This window comes from Sminthopsis crassicaudata, chromosome 1, assembly GCF_048593235.1.
Source record: "Sminthopsis crassicaudata isolate SCR6 chromosome 1, ASM4859323v1, whole genome shotgun sequence".
Taxonomy (NCBI): Eukaryota; Metazoa; Chordata; class Mammalia; order Dasyuromorphia; family Dasyuridae; genus Sminthopsis; species Sminthopsis crassicaudata.
Genome location: NC_133617.1, coordinates 679,700,968 through 679,728,519, shown reverse-complemented (window position 1 = coordinate 679,728,519; position 27,552 = coordinate 679,700,968). Strand labels below are relative to the sequence as shown.

The 27,552-nt window shown below is 35.9% G+C and overlaps 1 protein-coding gene across 7 annotated transcripts in view; it reads left to right on the top strand.

Annotated features, from left to right (window-relative positions):
• The window catches only part of TNS3 (tensin 3), a 455,488-nt gene that overhangs the window by 334,355 nt on the left and 93,581 nt on the right, over window positions 1-27,552 (top strand). For all 7 annotated transcript variants that reach the window (XM_074283576.1, XM_074283574.1, XM_074283580.1 and 4 more), the window contains one exon: window positions 21,294-22,544. In XM_074283576.1, coding sequence (XP_074139677.1) covers window positions 21,294-22,544 — 1,251 coding nt within the window. The remainder of the gene's footprint in view (window positions 1-21,293; window positions 22,545-27,552) is intronic.

Below are 27,552 nucleotides of genomic sequence, written 5' to 3'. Positions count from 1 at the left end.
TGCTCTCCATATGCTTTTCCTGTTCTATTGTGATATGACTTCATTGTGTCACTTTATCTATAAGTGATGAAACTAACTCTGTAAATGATGAGTTCACTGGGTAATCTGTTCCAGAACAATTGGGAATTGATTATAAGTAAAATGCTCTCCCCCAAGTTCATTCTTGCATATAATGCGAAACCAATTTGGATTTTCCAAGAAAGTATTTGGTAAAAGAACAACTTTGCCATATGGTGTAATTGCTGTCTATAATCCCAGCTACCTAGCAGACTGAAGCTGGTGGATCTTTTGAGATCCTGAGCTTTGGGCTAAGACATTTGAGCACATATCCTTATGGACATGAGGGCCACCGTACTGCCAAAGCAGAAGCAACCTGCCTAAACAGGTTGGGAATGGAGCGGGTCAAAGCTCCTCATTAATCACAATGGTATTATCCTACCAGTCTTAGTGAAATAGGGACACCCAGTCTTTTGTTTTTCCATCAACTTTTTTTCAAATTATTTTCTTCCCTTACCAAATAAGCTGTCCTCAGAACAAAACATAAAAAATCAAAACTAAAGGATTCTGACAGTATTTGCAATTTTCTATACCCCTTAGAGCTCTTCCTCTAAAGGAGGTGTATTATCTTATCTTTTTTGGGGGGGTGGGTGGGAAAGTGTTGCCTTGGTCATTACAGTTGCACAGAATTCCATTTTATTGCTATTGCTTTTAATGGAAGTTATAAAGAATTCAAATTCCATATGACCTTGTCTTTCCTTTCCTCCCCCCTTCCTCTTTCTTTAAAGTTGATTTTAGGGGTCAGCCTCTCTCATGCATGTATTTAAAAATACACAGATGAAAATCCTATACTATACTCCCTCCTTTTCCTCCTCAGCCTATCCCAGTCCACTATCTTCCATCCTCAGCCCCACCTTTCACAATCTATTTGCCACAGCTACACAACTTTACAGGTCTGAGGAATGAGGTTCAAGCCACAGTCAGGCTTGGAGTCTATTGACAGGAGTTGATCATAATCTCACACACATTCCAAGAACTGGCATTTGGCTCCCTCAGCAACTACAATTGTTTCCAGAGCCCACAATGTTAGGACTGACTCTTCTGTTGGAACAGACAAGCTAAAGGGGATTCAAGTGTCTGAGTGGAAAGAACAATAGGATGCAGTCTTAAATGGGTTGTTCTCATCGCATTAGGGGGGCTGTGCCAAACATTGGTAATTGTACTGCTGATGACTACAAGTTGGGTCAAGAAGAGTCTAACCATTTATGTGTCTGTGTGCGCCAAGAGCATGCAAAATGTTGGCTCAGGATGAGGAATCCCGACTCAGGGAGTTTGGGGGAAAGTATCAAGTTTCTTAGATTCTAACTCCTTAGATGTTGCTGTTTTGAAGATCATTTTGAAGAAAAAAGTTTTTTTAAAGACTTTTTTTTAATTGACCTATCAAATAATATCTTAGTTATTAAAATTATTTTATAGAATTTGCTTATTTTTACTATTTGTTATATCATTAATATTTTACTGTTTTAATCCCCAGAAAGAGTTTTCTTTTGAATAATTTTCTGAAATATTTTTTCATGATAAGCACATCATTATTATAATAAAACAGTCAAATTCCTGATTTTGGAGTGCCAAAGGACCTGATTTCAAATCTCAGCATCTCTGTGATAGCTCCTCTGTGCCCCTATTCCTATGGAAAATAAGTATTGGACTATGACTAATTGGTGTCTAAAATTCTTTCTATCTGTACATGTATTTATTTATACTGTAATCCTAGGCTCTAAAATCATTCAGTGGTTGCATTCTTTTAAATAGGAACATCACAGACTCTTTAAGTTAGAAGAGACCATAAAGATTAGCCTTAAGGTTGCTTCTGTTAAAATCTAGGCCAATCCCCAGATTGGTGCATGAACCCAGTGTACAATCTACCAGGCAAAAAGCCTTAGTTCTTATTTTTCCAGTAATGAGAAGCTAATTATCCCAGAAGGAAGTTGATCCAGATTTTATTCTTGACCTTGCCAATAACTAGCTTTGTAATCTTGGGTTAGGCATTTAACCTCCTTAGTCCTCAGTAACAATTAGACATGTGCATTATTCTCTAATGTTTGCAGTCTTTCTCCCATAATCAACCTGTAAGATGCCACTCCAAGTATAATTATAGTCATTGCTGTTGGTTAATTAGTCAATATGGTAAACTCTTTCCCACAAATGACTTTAGTTACAAATAGGAAAAAGTAGAGAGGTAATTTTGCTTTATTGAATCTTAACAGGAATATGGCTATTGAGCTACAGTCAATCAATCAGCTAGCATTTCTCAAATACTTACAATGTGCCCAGGAGAACTGTACTAGATGCTTAGAGTGTCAAAGAAAGTCAAAAAGGCAAGATATTTTTTGTCCTGGAGGAGCTTATACTCAAATGACAAAGACAGAAAAAAGTCATCCACAGATAGTAGCCTCTAAAAGGTGCATGAAATTCTTAGAAGCAAAAGGATGAAGGAAGCTCATTTTAGACATAAGGGCCAGGGACTGCAATGGCATGGGAATAGCAGATAAAGTATTACACAAGAACAACTCTGGTGCCATTTGAATTGTTATTACTAATTTCAAGTCTAACACAATTATTACTTTCCTTGGTGGACCCCACATAGCACCTTTCTTGTAGCTCTCAGTTGTCCTTGTTTGGATATCTGTTGTATTATAAATTTGGTTTAACTCCTTGTTGTTCTGTTGAGAGCTAAGACTGAATATTAGAGGCAGCTAACTCCATGATGACAAAACCTTGAATTTATGAAAAATCTGCTTTAGTAATATGATGAACTTCACTATAAAGGGATTCCAGTCTTTAAGATATCATTGTACAGTATTTTTCTTTTAAGAAGTAGAAGTTAAGTGATTTGCCAAAAACCCATTCCAATCCACTTCAGATTGGCTCTTTCCAACATTACCACTGGTTAGTCCTAAGAGAGACAAACACTGCCTGAATTTGTCACTGTTCCTTTCATTTCCTCTGTCTTGATTGTGTTTATTTTTAATTTAAAAATGTGGAAAATGTTTCCTATTCTCATGATAACTTGTAGCTCTGTACAGATAGCTGTCAGATGGCTGTATATCCATGAGTTCTCTGAGTAGAAACTTAATAAATGTTTGTTGAATTGAATTAAATCCTACCACCGCATTTTCTCTTTCTGCCCTTCTTGCATTAATTCTTTCAGTATAGTAAGTCCAATCAATCAGTTATATTTTAACATCATGGAGTGCCCTTAGATAGCATAAATTAGTGTTGATGATATAAGTTTATGAGCATATTGAATCACCATGGGAGGCATCTAAATAGCACAGTAGTTAAAGTGTTAAGGGGACTCTGAGACAAGACTTGACACATACTAGATGTGTACCTGTGGAAGGCAAATCATTAATTTCTCATCATCTGCTGCCTTGTAGTATCTATCTCATAGGCTTATTGTAAGTATCAGGAAGGATAAACTATATAAAATAGGTTTTGCAAACCTGAAGTACTATATTCTTGTTATTATGATTCATTCAATTGGGATCACCCATACATCAGACTTTTAAACTTTTATTTAAACTATTTATTTATTTATCTCTTCCTAGTTTATTTTTATATTTACTATAAGAGCAGGGCGTTCCTTTGCTTTTTTCATTCAAGAAACAAGATACTTTTTGTCTAGGATCCCAGGTACTTGATCTCAATTAAAATTGTTTTGTCAAAGCCACCCAATCTGTTTTTTGTTTTTATTTTTTTCAGCCTTATATCCTGTATTCAGAATTTCTCTGAGTGACACTCCTCTTTACAAGAGTTATATGATTCTTGGGCAGCTCTCAAAATTTTTTATTTATATTCTAGCTTTTCTTATTTTTTAAAGCTTGCTTGTTTCCATAAAACATCCCTGATTCCTTCACAATTATTTTTTTTCTTCTTCAAAATCATATTTTTGAGGTCCTCATCTCCTGCCCCATTATTTATTCTTAATAATGATTTATCTTCATCATACCAATTTATAAATATCAGTAGGTCTACCATCAAGTTACATTTTGATTATGTTAACCTATGTTAACATGATTTGCAGAGCATTTCAGTTCCCTTTCTCTCCTACCTCTAATCCCCAATCCTGGAACATTAGCTAAATTAATGATATCATTTTTGTAAAAGCATTTCTTAGGTTTCCTCAGAACACTGGTAGCTAATTATAAAAAAGAAATGTTGAAAAATGAAAATTAGAATTTTCATTTTAAATTAATTTAATGAAGTAATAGTAATAATTTTCTCTCAAAAATTTTCTTCTTTTTTTCAAATGCATTTTATTGGCTTTTTTTTTGCATCACTGTATCCCTTCCCTCCTTAGAGAGCCTAAAAAAGACTGAAAGACAAAGACAAAAAAAAATCAGCATATTTGATCAGTATATAGAAAATCTGAAAATATGTGTAGTATGCAACCCTTGTGGGACTCCCAACTCTACAAAGGGTAGAATATATAGATGTCTTCTTATACCTCTTGTTTTAAGCTATATTTATTCTTTAAAGTTTTGCAACATTTACTTTTGATTTGTATGTGTGGTTCTTGTGGCCTTTTTCTAATCATTGTGCAGATTGTTTTCTTGACTTTACTTATTTCAGTCTTCATCAGAATTTGGAGCTCTTGTATCTTCTCTATATCAGTCCATCAAATTCATGGATGATATTTTGTTTAGCCATTTCCTAATGGAGTTAGGTGGCACATTGGATAGAGTGCTGGGCTTGGAGTCAAATCTGGATCCATACATTTACTAGCTGTATGACCCTGTTCAAATCATTTAGCTCTGCTCAGTTTCCTTATCTATAAAATGAACTGGAGAACGAAATGGCAAATTGTTCCAGTATCTTTAGCAAGTAAACCTCAAATGGGGTCATGGAGAGTCAGATCAGCAACAACAAAAATGGATTGGCATTTTTTTTTGTTTGTTTGCAATTTCCTCCTATCTTTTCTAAGGTGCTCTAGAAATATATTTGTGTATATAGGATAGAATAACGTTTATATATAGGAATCAGACATCATAGATGTCAGTGTTCTCATTTTCTAGGTGTTTGATGTGGAATTTAATTAAATTTTATCTTTGTCAAGCATTTTGCAAAATTTTTGTTGTTGTTTAGTCACTTCCATTTATGTCTGATTCTGGATAACCCCATTTGGGATTTTCTTGGCAAAGACATTATAGTGGTTTTTCCTTTCCTTTTTCTATAACATTTTGAGGAAACTGAGGTAAATGGAGTTAAGTGATTTGTGCAGGGTCACACAGCTAATACGAATGCAAGACCAGATTTGAACTCAGAAATATGATCTTCCTTTCTCCAGGTCTGACACTTTATCCTTTGTACCATCTGGCTTTACAGGAGATGAAAAAAAGGTAAAAACAATCCTCATCCTCACAGAGCGCACATTTGAATGGTGGAGACAATTTGTAAATAACTAGCTGTTATTTGTCCTGTGATACAAATACAGCAGTGAGATGGGCTTTTTCCTCAAGGATCTTGCCCTCTCCTAGAATTGCATCCTTCCTTATTTCTGCCCTTTAGCATTAATAACACATCTAGACATGTCACAGACTTTTAATTATTTAAAATCAGTTATCCTATTCCTGGGAAATTAGGTGGTTCAGAGAATAGAATGCCAACTAACAGATTTAAGACAAATACACAAGGAAATAAAGAAAGCACTAGAATTTCAGGGAGGGTAGTGAGAAGGACAAAGTTGTGATTCAGGAACCTAGGACTCCAGAAAAAAAAGATTCTGAGCTAAGTCTTTGAGAAAACCAGGAAGACAAATCATTTAGGAACCTGTTATTTTGAAAATTCTTTATATGGTTTCTTGTATTTTCCTAAGCTTCTCTTTAGTTGTTAGTTTGAGATCTGTACTACATTAAAAAAAAAAAAAAAGTCTGCCATTCTAAGTCTTGCCACTCATCATCTCTTATCACCTTTTTTTTTTTTTTTTTTTTTTTTTTTTTTTTTATAAAAGGCTATGGTTTGATGCTTTGGGTCACTGGGACAATGATAACCTGTAAATTGGAACTATTTATTTTTAATGTGAATGTAGGAACTTTGTAATATATTGGAATTTTCTCAGGAATCGGGAGACTTGGGTTCTAAATCAGCAGAAGCAAAATTTAGTTCTCTTGTCAGCCATTGCCCTACTATATTTTCTTGGACAAGTCTTTTGGGACACCATTTTCTTTCTTTGTAATTGAGAGGATTTGGTTAGATGGTCTCAGAAGTCCCTTCTAAATCCTGAAATTCTGTGACGATATGCTAGTATAGTAACTATATCTTCTTGATCTATAGAAGGCTACAGTTAGCAACCAATCAATCAAGTATTTACTAAGCTTTTATTATATGCCAGGGAACCAGTCTGTACACATAAGGAGCATAACAAAAACAATATTGATTTAAGGGTTGCAAAATGTTATATATGTTATCTTATTGGATCCTGAAAGCAGTATTGTGAGGTAGGTGCTATTATTATTCTGATTTTACAGATAAACTGAAGAATATATTTAAATTAATGGAAAATCCTTAAAAATCATCTAGTCTAAAGATAAGCTCTTAATATTTATATGTCTGGGATCCCTTTGACCATATGTAAATCCTGTAATCCCTTTTTCAAAATCATGTTTTAAATGCATAAAATAAAATATATCACCATATGAGGAAAACATTTTTATTGAAATAGCTATCAAAAACTTTTGATAAAATCAAATTAATGGACTCTAAATTAAGAATCCCCAATTTAATTAAAATCCATTATTTTTTTGGGGGGAAAAAAACAAACAAAAAAACAAAACAAAAGCCCCAAAACACTTGGACTTGTAGTGTTTAATTCTTTAGTAGCAGGATTGGGTCTGGAACGCAAGTTTCCTGATTCCTCTTTCAGTGCTCTTTCTACATAATTCCGTGCCTCTGATAGACTTTTCTTGTTGTTGAGGAAGTGGGAGGAAGATGGAGGAGAAACAGTTGGGGTTAAATGACTTGCCTAGGGTCACATAATATAGCAATTGAGGTCTAATTTGAACTGGAGTTCCCCTGCCTCCAGGGCCAGTGTCCTATCACCTCGCTTTCCCTTCCCTTTCCTTGTCTTCTTCCCCCACTTCTTTTTCTGATAGACTTCTGCGAATTTATTATTTTTTTCTTCACTCTTTCTAGTCTTTTATTTTTATTTTCTGTGTTGTGCTGCATTTTTGGACTAGAAGATCTCTTAAGATCCCTTCTAGACATAAGCCCAATGTGCTTTGATCTTCCCATTGTCCCTAGCTTCAGCTTACTCTCCTGTGTGTAATGTTCTGGTTAGCTTTCTGGAGGTCTCAGGACCAGCCTTGGTTTCAGCAGAATAATCACCACTAGAATAGTCAAAGATAAATTGTCTCTTTCAGTCTCCCAGCCTTCATCAGCAGTCTCAACCAATCAGCAGTCAGCAGTCTGCACATCCAAATGTAATGTCCTGCTTTCTAGAGCCCCCAAGTTGGAGTGACAAAATGTACCATTGCTTTCTAGAGCCACCACACCCAGGCAGATTAAAATATAGTATCCAGACTAGCTCTCTGGAGGATCTCAGGACCAGCCCAAGTCCTTGGTCTTAGTAGAGAAGTGATGAAGGCAGGAGAGCCACCATGAGGCTGGTCAAGTCTTTTTCTGTGCCAGAGTTTGTCCCCAGTTTATCTACTCTATTACAATTAAATCAATTCAACATACTGAGTATAAACCAATCATTTGTATCACTAGGTTACCATTATTTATTGTAAGATTAAATCAATCATACTGAACTAGAGAACTATTAATCACCATGCTAAACTAGATAACCATTATCTTATCAATTCCACTGAGTTAACACCATGTAAGAATCCTTCCCTCAAGTATATTTCTTAAGAGTTCTGGCCAATTACATCTTGGCTCCCGAACACCTGTGTACCTCTCTTTCCTTACTTTTCAGTCCCTTCATCTCTCCCTTAAATTTCTGTGGAGTTCTTGGTTTAATGATATTTTCATTTCCATACTTCTCTTTATATATTCCATAACTCATCAGCTAGAGAATATATGTCTGCCTGTTCCTTTTTCCTTTTGGAAGCATCTTTTTTTTTTTTTTTTTTGTTTTTTTTTAAATGGCATCCCACCAGGGGGCCCTACTTTCTGCTTTGCAAACTTCTTATAGGAAATAAGCTAGGTTTCCTGTATTTTTTTAAACTTTGTTTTAATGGATGCATAAAACACTGATCTTTATCCATGCTTTGATGTAGATAGTGAAATTCCATTCACAAAATCACAACTGTTTAGGGTTAAAGGTTTTGAGACTTTACAAATACTTAGAACCACATAGATCCTTACTGGAGAAACTTCTGAGAATGCTCAAATAGCAGGATATTTTTGTATATCAATACTAGTGGGATAAACAGCTTACATTGGCCCTAAATCCACTTGGGAAAAATAACATTTGGTTAATAACAGCAATATGATAAGTTCTTTTTAGTATTGATCACATAAAAAATTAAGATTGGAAGACAAGCATATAACCAGTTGTCAGTTTTTACCACTCTATATAACATACACAAAGTCATATGCTCATGGACACACTAAAATTTATGTCAGTTCTTTTATATAAGTTATTGATAAAATGAAGTAAAATAACTTTAGGTCATAAAGAAAATATGGTAAAGATCAAAAGAATATTTTTGTTCTTAAACTCAATAGCTCATTAATTTTGTTTTTGATGTCTCATTGCCACTAAACTAAAAAGAGAGCATAAAAGACAAAATGCTTTAAAATATTTGTTTTCCTATGTAGTATTGTACTCTTAACTACTTTTTTAATGTGAAAATTTAAATATTGTCAGTCATAATTCTCAATCATGGTGACCAATCTAAAAACTTAAGTCAATCTATGGTTGACACATAGGCCTCCATTCAACTTTACACACTATTATTAATGCATATTGTAGGCCCAGTTCTGTGATAAGTTGTAGAAATAGATAAAGAAAACTGTCTTTTCCCTCCAGGAGTTTGCAGTGTATCCTGGGCATAGTTACATACATAAACTATAAGTACAAAGTACTTTGGGTGGGAACCAATAACTGGATCAATCAAGAAAATCAAGAAAGCTAGGTATTCTAAAGAGATAAAAATATGAGGAGAACTTTCCTGATAATTGGGGATGTAGGTTTTTTAGGACAATTTGGCTAGAATCAGCTTCTTTGAGAGATTTCTCTCTTATCTATCTCTCTTGCATCTTAAATTTATCTTTGATTTTTTTTCTTTTGAATTTTCTTGAGAGAAAAATGTCAAAAGTCATTGCAATTTTTATTATATCAACCTTGTGATCTTCAGAAGGAAAATAATATTTGACTCCTTTACCAGGGAATGATTTGTTTAATACATTAATAGCAATTCTCAAGCACTAAACATTTCAGAAACTTTGACAAAAAGGGATCATAGATTACAGAGCTGGAAGAGAGCTTTGTGGCCATCTAGTTTACTGTGGTCTACAATAAAATATGCATACATTTTACCAATACATAAATTCCCAGTTAGGGAATGGTTGCTATTTTTATTCTGCAATTAGCTTGTGGATAACTTGTCTTTTAAAGTTGATTTTTTTTTTTTTTTTTTTTTTTTTTTTTTAAAGTCTAGCATATGTATTGCTCACTCCAGGAATGGAAAAGATTGTGCACTTTCTCCCTGGGAGAAGGGATGAAGTGGTGACAGATTTTGAAACAATAGAAGGCCTTGGTGAAATAGTCAGGTCATTTTGGGCGGGACTTGTTGGTATTATAATGTACTTTGATTGTTTGTCTTGCAGTTGGGTTCATTTGAAGAGTAAAGGGAAGTCTGAGCTCTGGCAGAGGCAAAATGCAGCTGGAATCAGAAGTAAAGATTCCCAGTAGTCAAAGGTGATTCTTTGTAGGCTGATTCCACTTAATTTCTATATATTCAGGTCAGGGATGAAAGGAGTTATGAGACAGAACTTGGTGGGGAGGGGCGGTTAGTGGTCTAGGTATTATAACCCCTCTCCCCCAAAGCATTACATGCAATTATTACTGAAAATCTATAGCCCTGGAGAATCATAGATGACTGAAATTGGGTTTGGATTTGAGGTTAAAACACTTAAATAAAATTTGGAGCCGGACGGGACCTCCTTATTCGCAAATGTGGTGCAGGATACACTGCAAGTGGCAGAGGTGAGACTGTTAACACTAGGTGCTTTTTTCCTCCGGCTCCAGTGTGGATACTGACCTGTTGATTTGTTTAGAGAGCCGTATGAGGAAAGATTGCAAATGTAAAAGTAGGGATTTCAGACTAAACTAGAAAGTGGTCTCCCCTAGGTATGATTAGGTGGCTTTTTTTTTTTTTTTTTTTTTTTTTTTTTTTTTTTTAAGGGGACACAGGAAAAGAGGTGGAGGTAAAGGAAAGGCTTTGCTTGAGCCACCTTTTCAAACTGCACATTTCTCCTCCTCCTTAGTTTCTGGAGTTCAAATTTCACTAAACCTGATTGCTCTGTAGCTCCACCCCCGTGTTTACATTTCATCCCCCTTTTTTGGCTGAATCAAAGTCTCATGCTTATCCAATAAGATCAGTTACCTTCAGCAATAGTAAGAGGAGGAGAACCCAGCCTTCCGTGTGCCCTCTGAGCTGGGGAAACTCTCCCCATGTCTGTGCCTCCTCTTGGGGCTTCGAGCTGTCCTTAAGGAATAGCCGTTGGACTGGTTGGAGCCGGAAAGAGCCGGGGGTTATCCGAAAGGAGGTAAGCGGGGGTCCTGGGGGGATGCTCAGTCCTTCTTTGTGGCTCCGAGCTTGAAACGGAGCCAAGCAGTGTGTCTGAGCCTTGCCTGGAAGCCAGGCTGGAGAAGTGCAGATGTTTGTGCTCAGCCGTGTGGGGAGAAGGTGAGAGGAGTCAGCCGGGAAAAGAAGTCTAACCTGGCCAGGAGGAATGTGGCTCTGGACTCGTCCAAGTTGGCCCGAGGGAAGGAATATTTGTTTTATAAGGCAGAAAACAGATTCGGCTCTACCTGCTTGAGCGGGATGGGAGATGCTAGAGAGACAGACTCTGCCATCTGTCCGAGCTGGGTCCTTTTTTTTCTGGATGGAGAGGGGCAAAGCATTTCTTATTGGGGTGTCAGTACCCTGTGTTTACCTAGCAGACTTGAGTCTGAATGTGTTTTCACATGTTGTAAGTAACTGGATAGGGATAACTTGAGACAAGACAGAAAAACAACACGTGAAGAGAAATGTGTGTGTATGTGTGTGTGTGTGTGTGTGTGTGTGTGTATACACACACACACACACACACACACACACACACACACACACTCAGCCTTCAAATATTTAGGGTTCAATTTAGAAAAATCCTATAAGTCAAGTCCTGGAAGACAGATGAACTACAGTATATTAACTATTGCGTTTTAACTTTTTGCATAGTAATATCTACAAAAACATACAGACAGACCCACCCACCCTGTGAATTCAGTCTTTCATCCCAACAGCTCTCCTATTGCTTATACTGTAGATTGTTGGTAGCACTTGGACTCGTGGCCTGGAATCATAACCATGTCTCTGAATGTGGGGGAAGGTGGTAGAAAGGGATGATAGTTAAGTGAACTGTTTTCTTTATCTAGGAAGTTTAGGAGTGGTGGTGGTGGTAGTTAAACGAACTGTTTCCTTCATCCAGAGAAGGTGGTTTCCAATTCAGGTGAAGATTCTGCAGATTGCATCTCACTCTTACTTGGTAGCTGCATTTTTTTTTTTTTTTTTTTTTTTTTTGGATAGCTAGTATGTGTTTCTCCAAAAGTTTTACAGCCTGCTGGTTCCTTGGAAAAAATGAGCACAGAGCTGAGTTTTACATAGAAGTGAGATATTTTTCTTAGGCCAACTTGGCACGGTACTTTTAGCAAGGTGTAACAGATCTAAATGGTGCTGGCCAAGACACCCCTTGTTAGCTTTTTTGGGGACCTGCCTCTTCCATCTTGGTAAAGTATGAATATATTGTTACCTGTTTTGAATTCTTCAACAAATAGATCTTCATAAAGTGTTAAGACTACACTATTAAGAAAGATCTGTCTTCAAGCTGAGTTATTTCAGGAACGTCTCTTAACAAAACTAACAGTTCAAAGTGGTTAAGTTATATATAGAGGCAAAATGCCAAAGTTTTCAAGCCCATGGGATTCTTAGCAGTTTATCATCATCTTCTGGTTTTAGTAAAAAGAAAGAGAAAGGAGCTCATTTGATCTGAGTCTGTAATATATTAAAGTCACAGTGTCTCTGATTTTTTTTGGTAGATTAAAGGTAACATTTTTCTAAGGTTAGTCCGACATATAATTCTACAGCTTTGATTTTCTATGGAATGAAAAGTAATCCCGCACCAATTAAATAAAACTTTAATTATTCAGAAGCAGGGCAGTACATTTTTCACAAATCTGCTTACCCTATTAGCTAGGGGTTTTTGCTCCATAAACATTTCTTTTATCCAAAAGCTAAGTTTTGTAGAGAGATTGCTGTTTAGTAGTAATAAAGCCAGAAGAGTAGAGAGAGATTTAGGGGACTTATGATTTAGTCTGAAAGTTCATAGTCTGTTGGAACATGAGGAAGGCATTGTGGTTGAGGAAAATCTTTTTTCTGATGTCATGGGCTAAGTTTCAGCACTGGAATTTGGTGCTTGGATAGTATATCAGCTTTTAAAACTCCATGAGGGGGAACCAGTCTCTTAGGAAACTTTGGGCCAGGTCTTAGTTCCAAAAAGGTTAGGCTCTGAATTTCATCTGATGAATAAACATTCTCTAAAATAGGAGGCTTTATTCCATCCAGTTCAAGAAATATTTTCTTGCATTGCACTGGTTATGCAGCTGAGTGATGTAGGTTTAATTCTGCTCCTCGCTCTTAATAGTTGTGTGACTATGGACAGATATCCAAAAATGCTCTGAGCCCCATCATCTTTAAAATGAACTTTTCAGGGCTGTTTTAAGGAGTGACTGAAATACAATGTGTGAAAAACATAGATACACTGGTGCTTATTGCACATAGTAGCACTTAGTAACAGTTTTTGTTAAATTCTATTATCAGTCATAGTGAATATATGACCTTTTCTATGGCTTAAATTTGCCAATACCAGAGCTATATCAATGCTTCTTTCTAGGTTGGAGCAAAATCTCATGAATGCTTTTGAATGTATAATTCCTTATTTTCTGTAATGTTAAATCTTTCAAGGATGAATATTAAGATAGTCTAGTTTTTTCATTATTATGGTTACTTTTGCTAACAGAACAGGTTCTCTGAGAACTTCCTGTTCATGGAATGTTAGATCTGCCCCCTAATCTAGGATATGATGTAACAGGTTATAGGAAGGCCTAGGGAAACTCTTTTGACTGGTCTCATACTCTAGCTTAAGATCCATGGCCTTTGACACCACGGCCTTTTCTTGATTGCCTCTTTGGGGTATTAAAGACAGAGGTTCTCAGTTTGAATGAGGCAGAAACTCAGTGAAAGGAGAGAAAAAAATTAAGGGTTCCAGGAAGATGTACCTTCCTTCCTGTTTTCAAGGAGAGAGTTAACCCACAGGCCTGTGATCTATAAATTTAGAATGGCTGAATTAGGTCAGTGAGGATAATAGATATATCAGAAAGAATGAGTGGGTCACAAATAAATACTTTGGAAAGGCCCTTAGAACTTGAGAGTTTATTTGGGGATTCCATTAAGAATTATTCTGTGTATTACTGACCAAACATGATACCTCTGTATCAGGGAATTAAACATGAAACTCACATCCTTGTCTATGAGAGAGAAAGGGGAACTAATTGTGTAAACATATAGCTCATCCAAACAGCAGTTCACATTTGTATTGACCATCATGATTTACATTAACAATTGGCTATATTCATCTCATCTGTTTGAGACAGGTAGAAGTATTGAGCTCTCCATCTTACAAGTGGAAAAAATGTCCAACGAATAGAAGTTAAGTGACCTACCTAAGATTACACAAAAGTATACGTCTGAGACAGAACTTGAGTTCTTGTCTTTTAAATTTAAGCCCCATGTTTCTTCTATTTTCTCACATTTCTTCTCATCAGCCTGACAAGCAGAGATGTTATAATACAGTTACAGCAGTCACAGCTACATTGTTTCTATTTAATAATGTAAGCACTAGCCCATAGACTGATGATTTTTGTTTTTATATCATATGTATTTCCTTTCTCAAAAGCCATTCCTTATAACAAAGACTAAAAATGAGGAGAACAGATCAACTTGTTAACTGCAGTATTGGAAAAAAGTTCCATGCCCATTGTCCCCAAGCTTTGCAAAAAAATTGGGTGACATCCATCCATCCATCCATCCATCCAAACACATGTATTTGTATATACAAAACATAAAATAGAACCCAGTAACCTTAGTGGAAAGGCTGGATACAGAAGATAGCCTAAGCTGAATCTTTAAGGAGGAATTATGACCCAAACACCTAGTATCATCTCAGTTAATACAGGGAATTCCAAGAAGTGATATTGGAGAGGAAGAATACATTCTAAGCATGAATGACAGTGAGAGAAGGGGAATTTGAGTGTCAAATATAAGGAGCAGAAAGGAAGACACCGACAGAACAGAAGAGTATCTTGAGGGAATTATTTATAATAAAGTTGCAAAAGTTGGTGAGAGCTAAGTTAGGGACAACTTGAAACTCCAAACCAAATGACTTTACATATGATTCTGGAGGTAATAGGAGTCTTTGAGCATATTGGGGACAAAAGAAGAATTGGTATAATCCAATCTACTCTTTAGGAAAATCATTTTGGTGCCTTTGTAGAGGATAAATTGCTTAGTTTAAAAAGGCAAAAATCTCTCATTGCCATCCAGGGCCGTCTCCAGTTGTCTTGATCTATATCTGGCCACTGGACCCAAATGGCTCTAGAGGAGAAACTGAGGCAGGTAACCTTGCATAAACCTTCCTCATTTAAATCCTATTCACTTGAATGTCGTGGCATCACCTTCCTGATGTTTTCTTCAAGAACAAATTGGAGGAATTTCAGGCAGAGAAACAAATTAGGACAAATGTCTACTGTACTTTCCTTTAAATGATATTCAAAGATTATTAGAATTTATTTTCATATTGTGATTAGTTTAAACATAATTCTAATTTTCTTTTCTTTTTTTTAGATTTTGAAAATAAACTAATTTATAAACCACAATTTAAGTGTTATTTGAAGTGATCAATGGCTTTCAGAATTTTTATTTTAAAAGGAAAGCATTTAAACACACATGCACACACCATGACCTCATATTTTAGTTCATGCTGCCAAATATTATTTAATTTTATTATAATTTCATATACCTTATACACCGTGCTAGGACAAATGTTTCTGCTGTTTACATAATGGATATTGTAATATTTCTTTCTTTTTATACCTCTTTATTTTCAAGTGTGTGATAGTACGTAATGTGCTCCTTCTTCTCCTACCTCAACATAAAAAGAAACCCTGTTTCTGGAAAGCTATAGTTGTAAAAAATGTGAGCTTTTAAGTTAAAGCACATTGGAAACATATACTACTATCCACCTCATGTAAACTGTTTCACTGGTGAATTCTGTTTACTGGGTGGTACAGAATGACTCATTCATGGAGAGGTGAGTAGGATAGTGTTCACTATATGTAGTGTTTTTGAGGTAAGGCACTAATTTGGGTTTGGTGCTTATAAAAGAACATGTGTTTAGAGAAATATTGCCCTATTCCTCTGCTGTAATTCAGAGTATATTGCAAAGAACAATGACCTTTGTAATTCTCAAAGGTCAGGAAACCTTCCTTTCTTCTCCATTCCCATTCCACCAAAAAAAAAAAAAAAAAAAAAATACAGTAATGATATAATCCAATATAAAAATGCAATGTATAGCTAGTTCATATTCTCTTGGGAAGGCATAAAACATTGAGATCATCTGCTACTTAAATTAAAGACAGGGGACATAAAACTTTATTCGACAAATACAAAGAATTTTGCATAAAAGGAGAAAGATATGGTCTGAAAGTTGAAGGTTTGGGGTGGAATAAGGGGGAAAGAAGGCAGAAAAGAAAGGAGAAGAGAATGTTTCCTTCATTAAATGGTAAGGTAATTTTGTGGAACTAAACTTCCCATATTCTGTGTGGTTTAGTCCTGTCACACATGCTTTGAAATGCTAATTAGCACAGCTTTCAAAGCCCTAAATAAATGTTTATTGAATGAATTAACTGATTAATCTTTGGAGAGGTATTTTTCTGAATGAAACTGAGCAAAACTGCCCACTTAAAAAGGAAAATGATCCTTGGGTTTGAAGGTTGTGTAGCCAGAGAGCTCTCTGCCTTGTTCTATAAAATCACACTATACTCCTTTAAAATATGTTGACATGTTTTAGTAAAACAACCAACACTAAGTCCTCCTGCCAACTTCTTTTAACGGTTTCCAACAAAAGGGCAGCTACTTTTTCTTTGCTCTACTACAAAATAACTAAATATTGTTCTAAATATTTTGTATCCTCTGTATTTTTTTTTTTTGTCTTTGACATCCTTGTACATGAAGCTTTCTATATTCCACATATCTGTTATAGAATTCCTTCCCTCTTGGCACGGCTGTTATAGGAACCACCTATTTGTTATACGGTGACCTTAAGATCACTGACTGAAGATAGTTGTTTAAAGCCTAGAGTTGATACATGTACAACTGTGAGCAAAACACTTAATGTCTCATCCTTAAGATCATAGGATTTAGTGCTGGGAGGAACCTTAGAGGTCATTTAGTCTAAGAGTTCTCAATCTTGGAATATGTTTACCAATAGGGAGTAGGACAAACTTGTTAAAGGGGAAAGTGTGTGTATGGGGGGGATTTGGTTAAACTTTTTAAATTTTTTCTAAAATATGCATGGCAAAGTCTAGCATTATTTCCTTTTTTATTGAAAAAAAAAGAAAAAGCATAGGAGATTTTATTAAAAAACAAATATTTGGGGACTAAAAAATATTGGGAATCTCTGACCTAGTCCTACTACCTCATTTTACCCATAAGGGAATTGAGCTCTAGAAAGCCCAATAAGCTTGTTTAAAGTTCCCTTTTCTTGTAAAATGGAATCATTAATGCTTGCACTATCTACCACATAGGGCAAGCTTTTTTTGTAAACTACAAAATGTTGTAGAGCTCTGATTTATCATATGAATTAATCCTCTAATAAAGTCCTGCTTAGAATTCCCAACTTATGCCAACAGAGAACAAGCTCTGGTTTGCCTAATCGACTCACATTCGGTGATACTGTGTGTTGATTAACATTCCAAGCTCTTTTTAGCCTGTGCTCTAGACTGCAGAGGGACTGAAAATATTTATTATCTGGGCCCTAAAATAATCTCTGTAGTCCAATTAATTTCACTTAACAAAAATGGCCCATTATCTAGAAAATGATGAATGCTAAATTTCTAACTCTGCTATATGACAATTCCCAGGAAGGAATCTTTAAATGTTTAATTAGTAATATCCTGCTTGAAAATATGTTCTAGCTGCTATGCAGACTAACACTGACTAGTCCCAAGAACATGCTGAGGTCAACCAATGTTTCTTTAATCACAGAAAACAAACAAAGACTAAGATTTCTCATTGTTCCCTAAGGCATTGAATTCCCTCCTTTAGAATTTTTGCTGATTATTCCATAATACTTGTACTTTTACTTATACTTTTTCTAGAATTATTTTATCTTTCAATTTTTGACATAAATACTGGTGAGAGAATGCCAAGTTTAGAATCAGTAAAACTTTGTCCTATCCATACCACTGTCCCATCTATACTGGTTGTATGGCTTGTATAAAGCCACTTAACCTTTCAGAGTTTAGACTCTAAGACTATAAGGGCCATTTGAATTCAGTGGAGGGTGTCCCTTCTCAATGAATTATTCCCATTTTGATGAAAAAATTTATTTGGACCCTCCCCCAATGGGAACCTGAACTTTAATATTCTGTATGTAGATTAAAATGGGAAAAGTGTTGGAGTATAGAACAAACTTCAAGATTTTTATAACTCCACTCTTTCTTTCACTTATGCCCCATGGCCAATCAGTTGCCAAGTCTTGTCAGTTTTTTGCTTTCTCATTCTTCATCTCCATCCATTCACACACACACATCACCATTATCTCCTCTCATTTGCCCTGTTGTAGACTCTTATTGGTCTCTTTGACTCAGATCTCTTCCTCACTCTCTAATCTATCCTCCATACAGCTGCCAAGGGAATATTTCTAAAGGGCAGGTCTAACTAAGTATGTCAATATGTTCAATAACACACCCTGTTGCTTTTATGATAAAATTCAAACCTGTTTGGCATTTAAAGCCCTTCCCAAACTGGATCTAACCTACTTTTCCAAGCTTATTACACTTTTTCATGCTCTGTCATCTAGCCAAACTGGACTTCTTTCTGTTCCTCACAACAGACATTCTATTCCCTCTTTGTACATTTACACAGACCAGACCTTTTCTTACCTGTGTCCCCCATTCATGGAATGCATTCCCCTCCCCACCTCTATAGCTTAAGATTATTTTATTACCTTTCAAGTCCTGATCAAGCTTCCCCTTCTGTGTGAGTCTTACCTTGATCCCCAGCTGCTAGTGCCTTTATTCCAAATTACCTTGATACAAGCATTTTCTTCCTCTCAATAAAATATAAAGTCCTGTAGGATTGAAGCTGCAACAAGGTATCTTTACCACCTACTGTTTTATCTCACACAGGTGACTCCTAGGTGCTTGTTCATATATTGTTTACTTGAGTGGATCTTGGTTATTTTTTAAGTACTATGTGTATACATACATATATATATATAAATTATATATGTATAAATATAAAATATGTATATATAATATAAAAAGTATAAGGAGATTTTCTTCCATGTATATTACATAGGTATTTTATATATTGCATATAAATATTATGTGTATTTATATAGATATTTGCATATCATCTTCTCCATTAGAATTTGAACTACCTAAGGATACCATTTTTCGCTCTTAGCTCTACGTACAATCAGTAATTAGTACAATACCTAGATATGGTAGGTATTTAATAAATTCATATTGACTTTGGGACTTTTGGGTACTATATAATTTTCTCCTTTGTATTGTCATCCTTAGCAAAATGCTTGTAGGCAGTTTGTAAATGCTTATGAATTGTATTAAATATTATTTTTCCTTGGCAAAATGAAAAAACAAATAAAAAAAGTATTTCCAGGGCCAATTCAGAAATATAGGAATCAGCTTATCCTGATAATAGAACCCTCTTGGGCTTACTCCTTTAGTGGCTACCACTTCTGCTGCTGAAGACCCTGATATCACCCCACCTAAACATTGGTAATCAGGCCTCTCAATTACATAGACCTCCAATGAAGCCCCCTTAATTTCTATTGTTAGGGCTCCTACTTTTGAGACCTTTGAAGCTCCAACCGTTTCATATCACTGATCTTAAGAGTAACTTCCCTCTCCCCACTCAAAAAAAGAATGCAAGAACTCAGAAGATAGTCACTTCTGAATAGAGGCTCTACAAGCTTCCCCAGTAACACCTCAAGGTAACAGTTGGCCTATTCAGTTGTGACCAAACACTGCTCATACTTACTTAATCTTTCCAGTATTCTGGACTGTTGTTTGTAGACAGAAATTATTGATATGCTATTTAAAAGGTATTTCAGGTATATCTTGAGAACCTATTTTCCACTTATTCTTGGCTTTATTTTTATAGTAATGAAGCACTAATCTGTTTCATCTATCTTGACAAATTATTTTTTATGACAAATTATTTTTCTTTTGCTAATTTCTTGTTCCCGCTAATTCAATCTCCCTTGAGTGATTAAAAAATAACACACTGAAAAATGAAGACCTCAATATACAGTTTTACAAAATAAATTCATGACAAATTATAAATTTGGCAATGTAATTATTTTCAATTATATAATTATTTCTGATCATGTGTTATAAATATATGAGAAAGTAAAACAGTTGATTCTTTTAGATGATTTGAAGAATTATCTTGTGTGTTGGCTCAAAGATTTAAGAGTTTGCAACTCAATAAGTTTATGTATATACTTGTGAGTGACTTTTTACAGAAATCTGATGTGGACATAGACCTTAGCCCTATTTGCAAGTTCCTTTTGAATGCTTATTTTTCTCAATTTCAGTGAAGATTTTCTTTTGTAGAATTGAATTATTTTCAAGGTCTTTGGTATACGACATTACTGTCCCCAACTCCCTGTCATAGACACATATTTGCACGTGCACACACACATGCGCACACACATCCTTCCCTATAATCCATCTTCCTATATTTACATAAAGCTGTTACATGATTGCTCACCTTGAGCCAGCTACTCACCTGCTTTTATTACATCTGCTATGTAATACGATAGGATTTCTCTGTCATTATTAAAGCCAAAATAAAAAAGAAGCACTATTCACATTGATTTGGTTATTTCTTTATACACCTTAGCCAGGCAGGTATGTGTTCTGACATGCTGCTTAGAAACACATGCTTTTGATGTAGTGCTTTACATTTTTTCAGGCTTTGGAAAGGAGGGTAGGGGAGAAACCCCAATAGTCATTGACCCACAATAATGCATTCAGCATGAACTGACAGACCAAGAGCCCTGAGACACACGCTTAAAGCATGTCTCTCCTGAACAATTCAGAAGCCATGTTCATTCTATTGTGGAATGTGTGTTCGTCATGTCTCACAAATTCCAGGTGCCCGGAGAGTGTGGTTTTTCAAATCTTGTTATTGTTTGACCACAATTTCAGCGCAAAGTAAAATAAAGCAGAGATGGAGAAAACAAAGTTGGCCACAAGCTCTTTGAGCTGATGTTTTTGTTTGCCTTCCTCAACTTGTTCTGAGAAAGAGAGACAGAGAGAGAGAGGGAGGAGGAGGAGGGAGGAAAGAAGAGAAAGACGGTGGAGAGGGAGATAGGGTAGGAGGGGAAGAGAGAGAAAGAAGGAGAGGGAAAGAGGGAAGGAGAGAAGGAAGGAGGGAGGGAGAGACGGGAGGGACAGAGACACAGAAAGATAGACAAAGAGTGTGTGTGTGTGTATTTACTTTATGATACCTTTGTTATGAAGTGAAAGGTGTAGCTTAGGGTGGTACAAGTGTGCCAGGCTGTGGTACTTAAAGCATGGTACTCTTCTGCGCTGATGGGATTATTGCATGCATTAGTCTCTGGTGTAATAATATTTACCTCTTCACCTCTAGAGGTGTTTTGGATTTTTCTCTAATCATTTCTTTTTTTTTTCTCTCTCTTTACCAACCCAGTGTTACACACCCAAGGTCCCATTGATGGCAGCCTCTATGCCAAAGTGAGGAAGAAGAGCCTGTCGGACAACAACATCCCCGGTGGGACCCAGGTTGTTCCTGTGACCGGCAGCCCTGATCACAGTGACCATACCCTGTCTGTCAGCAGTGATTCAGGCCATTCCACTGCCTCTGTCAGGACGGACAAGACAGAAGAGCGCTCAGCTCCGGGCGCCAAGCGAGGCTTGAGCCCACAGGAGAAGGCAGAACTGGACCAGCTTCTCAGTGGGTTTGGCCTGGAGGACTCCGTGAGCTCCCCAAAGGATATGACCGATGCCCGAAATAAGTACAGCGGGACTCGTCACGTAGTGCCGGCCCAGGTTCATGTGAACGGAGACTCCAAGCTGAAAGACAGGGAGACAGACATTCTCGATGATGAGATGCCCAATCATGACTTACACAGCGTGGACAGCATCGGGACTTTGTCCTCTTCAGAAGGGCAACACTCCAGCCACCTGGGAAACTTTACCTGCCATAAAAGTAGTCAAAATTCTCTCTTATCAGATGGCTTTGGGAGCAACACTGGCGAAGATCACCATATTGCCCTTGCTCCTGACCTGGGCATTGGGGTGGATCCCCTTTATGAACGATCATTTGGAAATGGTGAGCCCAAGCAGGGTCAGCAGCACCTGAGGAACCCTGCAGCTCAAGCACCGGTCTATGGACCGGGAACCTATTCCACCCAGACCTGGGTGCGCCAACAGCAACTAGTGGCAGCCCATCAGTACAGCTACGCGACGGAGAGCGAGGGGAGATTTGCCATTCACAGCTCTTCAGAGAATTCAAACTATGTTCCGGCCCAGCCCAGGGTCCCCCTAACTCCCACCAGAGGCTCCAGCAGCAGGGATGCTGTGCAGAGGGGCTTAGGGGGTATATCGAATCCTGGTGAGGTACCTCAGCACTCTTATCCAGAAGGTTTCAAGCCTAGGTTAACACCAGAGAAGGAGATAAATGGGGTGGACGTGGGATTGAATGCAGGAATTTTACCAGGATCCCCAACTCTGGATATTGACCAATCCATTGAACAGCTCAATAGGCTGATTTTGGAACTAGATCCAACATTTGAACCCATCCCAACTCACATGAATACCATGACAAGTCAAACAAATGGATCTGCATCTCCTGACAGCAAAGCGGGAGGAGCTCTGCGGGCAAACCACAGATTTCTTGAGAAGGGAGATAATAACATAATCAGGAATTCCAGCCAACATGGTAGGTTGTTTTTGTCACATATTACTGGAATGCCTTAACCATGTTCCTCTTTCAGTTTTTACAGGAGAAATTTAGGTTGTTCCTTGTTAGAGTTATGTGAATATCAACAGTAAAGAGATTTTTCTCAAAATGTTATTTGATCATAATTTATTGACACAAGAGAATGAAGTGTAGCAATTAATTACCTGGCTACTGGTCCCATCTCTGACAACTTCTCAGTGGTAGGCCTTCTTTGGACCATATTTTCTTCATTTGTAAAATAGAGTTAATCACATCAGCTAATCACACCTACTCCATAGATCTCACAGGGATATTTTGAAGATCGAGGAAGATGTGGATGTGAGAACATTTTCAGGTGCAAGATTAATGCAAGCATAAGACCTTACTTTTATTAGCGAGTTGAGTAATAATCATTTTTACATCATTATTATAATTGATTTTAATTCACTTATTCCAAGCTTTAAAAATACAAATCCCAGGAACTTACGTGGTTAAGTAACTTTTCCAGGATAATATCACTCAATTACCAGAGGCAAGATTGAAACTTGGTCCTTTTCTTTCTCCCCCTTTTACCATATGTTAAAATTTTCTCCCCTTCATCTCACACATTTAAAAGAAGTTTGGAGGGAACATGCTCACTTAACAGACATTTCCCCCCCCTTTAAGTAAACTGGTTCTTGTGTTTAAAAGGATGAACAGAGCCAAAAGAGTCATCTACAAGAGAGCATATTCTGGCAAGAATGTATGTGTATGGAAAATGAGACTCTGAAATGAACAGGATGTGCCAAAAGTGTGTGATAGCTTCATCCCTTTTCCAGAGTGCATAGCCTGAAGCTTGTTGTTTCTTATGTTAGAAAAAGTCAAAATAAATTGTTACCAAATCTCTTCAAGCCATCCAATCATAAGATTTGTTTTACTTTTAAATCATTCTGAATTTTTCAAGATGTTAAAAATTGACAATTGTGATTTTTTATGAGTATTTCAAGATGAAAATTGAATGAGAAGAAGGAAATAAAAAGAAGAGCAATATGGTAGTAAAAGAATATAAGAGTAGAAGTAAGAAATTACTTTTATTTTCAAAGGTTTCAAAAATTGATGATAAGGATATGCAGAAAAGTTTTCAATATTAATAATACAGACTTAGCCAAAATATTCATCTGAGTTAAGTTCATAATAAAAAAAAAGTTATTAAGATTCTTAGGATATTTATCACATTTTCACTAGTTATTTGGGAAATCATTTAGAACTAGAGAGATAGCATGAAAACATGTTTTACATAGTCTAAAGTGCTATGTAAATATCAATAATTATTATAATTCTTGTTTAATAAAATCTGAACAGAAGGCTTAGCTTCATAGAAGCTATCAAGAGTTAGACTATCCTGGGAAGTTGTCAAGCTAAAAATTTTCCTGGGACTTTATTATTGACTATAATCTTTTTTAGAAGGAAGTGACTAGCTTAAGAAATAAGCATTCCATGTATGATGAGAATGGAATGTGTCGCAGAGGACCAAAAATCATACTGGGTGATATTACAAAGTTCAAGATTGGCCAGGTATCACAGACAGTGTTACAGTACTCATTTCTATTACACTTTTTCTGGGTAGAAACAAAATCATTAAAACATTTTCATTTTTAGCTATAAAACATTAAGTTGGCCAGTCACTACTACTAGACTGTATAATATGGGACCATGCCTTATCTAAACTTTGTGTATTCTCATGCCATCCACCTCCAACACATTACAGTGCTATGTATCTAGTAGGTGCTTAATAAATATTGGCAAATAGAAATTAATAAGATATGTTTAACATATATTGGATTACTTGCAGTCTAGGGGAAGAGGTGGGGGGGAAAAAAGGAAAAAAATTGTAGTACAAGGTTTTGCAAGGGTGAATGTTGAAAATTATCTATGCATATGTTTTGAAAATCAAAAGCTTTAATAATTTTAAAAAAGAATTATTGCAAGAATGCATAAGACAGCATGCATAGGTGCTTAGTATGATGTCTGTTATCTAGCTGACAATAAATGCTAATTGACTGACATTGGTTTTTTTTTCCAAATCCAAGACTTTTTGATCATGAATAGATACTTTGATGCAGATTATTACCTTTCCTCGACTATATTTTATTCCTTTATAAGTTTAGCTAGTAAAAAAGAAATGCTTTCTTTGCTTAATAGGACACAGGATAACCTTTTAGAACCTAGAATCAACCCCAAGGCATAATGAAGCATCTGAATTAAGTAGGATGATCGGATAGTCAAACTCAATTATTTTCAAGACTCAATTTGCATAATTTTAACATAACAAGGCAAAAATTGCATGAACAGAACAAAGGATTAGATATCATGAAAAGTAAGGTAGCTACACATCTGATTACAGGTGTCTGGAACATGTTCAGAGACTGGAAATGATAAGAAAGCCAATGCTTTGAAGGGGATCCAAATACTTTTGAAATGTATCAAATTTAGTGTGGTGCCCAGGTGAGCCTTTTTTTGTTTAGTTGTTTTCTAAGGATGGTATGTTGAGCTCTTCGGTTCTTCTATTGTGTTGAGTGAAAGGTTTTGCTCATCCAAAAGGCTTTGCAAACAATGGCAGAGAAATACCATTCCCTATCTAGCTCAGACCAGAGTCCTGATGTCATATGTACAAAGGAGTACCTGGAGAGGTTTTCTGCAAAGTCGTAATATTCTGAGAATTACAGGATTACAAATGTAGAGGAAATAAGATCATCTAATCACATACTCTCATTCTATAGATAAAGAAGTGAAGCTTATGTATTTTGCCCAAGAACACTAGCTAATATTCCTGAGGGGTAAAATTGAAGCCAGATTCTCTAACTTCTCCAATGGATGAATTTGTCTCCATTTTGAGGAAGAATTCAGATTGGCTATTCCTTATACTCCTGGGTGGGTACCATCCTACTCTCACCCTCTTAGCTCTCTTTCTTTTAGTTATAAACTCTGTGGATTCAGGAATTATTCTTTTTGTTTCTATTTTGGGTCCCCAAAGTTTAGTTCAGTGCCTAGTGCATAGTAAATGCTTAATAAATGTACCATTTGGTGAGTACCTCAAGGACCAGTGATTTTTTTTTTTTTAAATTGTATCATCTCCAACCAAACAGATCCAGCTATTTTATACCTTCATTATGGTCTTCTTGAATTGCTCTGGTCAAAAATATTCATTAGATGGTGGCCTACCCTCTGTGGAAGAGTTTCTTTGACTTTGAATCTGTCCTAGAATAAGTAGATGGACCCATATTTAAGCCTTTACAGCTTAGGTGCCAGAACTTCCCACTCTGTTGTAAAATTCTTCTAGAAGCTTCAGTCACCTCCATACTGAGTTATCTGAAGTGGACATTTTTGTGTCAAAGGCTAAGACGCTACCAGAGTTCAGAAAAAAATGCAGTCTTTTAAAAAATATACCTTACTCTTGAGTGGAAGTTTAGTTAATACATGTTTGTCTATTTGTTAGCATCTTTTGGCTCTGGATTACCACTCTTCCTGCAACTTGGAAATGGTTTTGAATCTTAGTTTTATTCTGACTATAGATATTTAAGGGAGCGATAATGGTAGAGTGGAAAGAGTGTTGAATTTGAAGGCAGAAAAAAATAAAATGTCACCTTGAAAGAAAAGACTGATAATTTTAATAACAATCATATTTTAATCATTTAGAGTTATGTCCAATTCTTTGTGATCCCATTTTGAGGTTTTCTTGACAAAGATATTGGAGTGGTTTGCCTTTTCCAGCTCATTTTACAAATGAGAAAACGGAGTCAAATTCCTCAGTATATTAAAATTCTTGTGGTATTTCACAATTACATAGTGCTTTACAATTTTTGTAAAATGCTAGGAGGTGAATAGGAAGAATTTTTCCAATTTTTAATCATAATGTATAATATTCAATATTTGTAGAAGACAAAACATGGGACATGAGGTCAGGAAAACTTGATTTCAAATCATGTGTCAGATATTGATCCTGTGATCCTCAGAAATTAACTTAATCTTTCTCAGCCTCAGATTATTCATCTGTAAAATAATAGCATCTACCTTCCAGTGTGGTTGTGTGGATAAAATAAGATAACATGGGAAAAGCATTTTTTAAGTCTTAAAGCAATCTACAAAGGTTAGGTTATATTATTATTATTACTAGCAGTTGTAATAGTAGTAGTAATAGTAGTAGTAGTAGTAGTACTAGTAGTACTACTAGTAATAGTAGTAGCATTAGTAGTCGTTGTTGTCATAGTTGTTAGTATATTTATTTCAACATTATAAAGTATGGAATATTATAACATTTCCTTAGGTCAGTTCTTTCCAAATAAAGGAAAATAAGGCTAAGTTTTAAAAAATATCTGTTAATACATTTTGCTCAGGATTTCTAATTGGTGAGAAGTAGCAAGATTTAATAAATGGAACAACTAGACTTTGAGGCAAGAATTCCTGGCTTCTAGTCCTATCTCTCTTATTAGCTATGTGAGGGTAGGCAAATCATTTTATGTCTTTATATTGATTTAGTTTTGTCTTATATAAAAGGAATGCATTCTGGTGGATAACCTTTTTAAAGTCCCCCTAGCTCTGATCCTGTGAAGTGTTGGCTATTTTTCTAAATTTTAGACCTTTTTAGATAATGACTGAGTTTCATTTATGGCTAAGAACTATAATCTGAAGTATGAATAAGGTAAGATGAGAAAGTTTGATATTATATAAAGAACACTAGACTTGGAGTCAGGAGAGATCTGTTTGATTTCTGTCTCTGGCAAATTACTTCAAATCACCTAGCCTTAATTTTCTCTGTTTATCACATGGATTAATAATCCATAGAACTTTATGGCATTTGTGTATTAAATGAGACAAGGCATATACATGCTTGTAAAATTTAGCATCCTACACAAATATCAACTCTTATTTTTATGTTCCCAGGAGGGTTGATTTTGTTCTTTCATTCATAATTTCTTTTGAAAAAGACATTTTACTTTTTAATCCATCTTTTATTTTTATAACACATTCA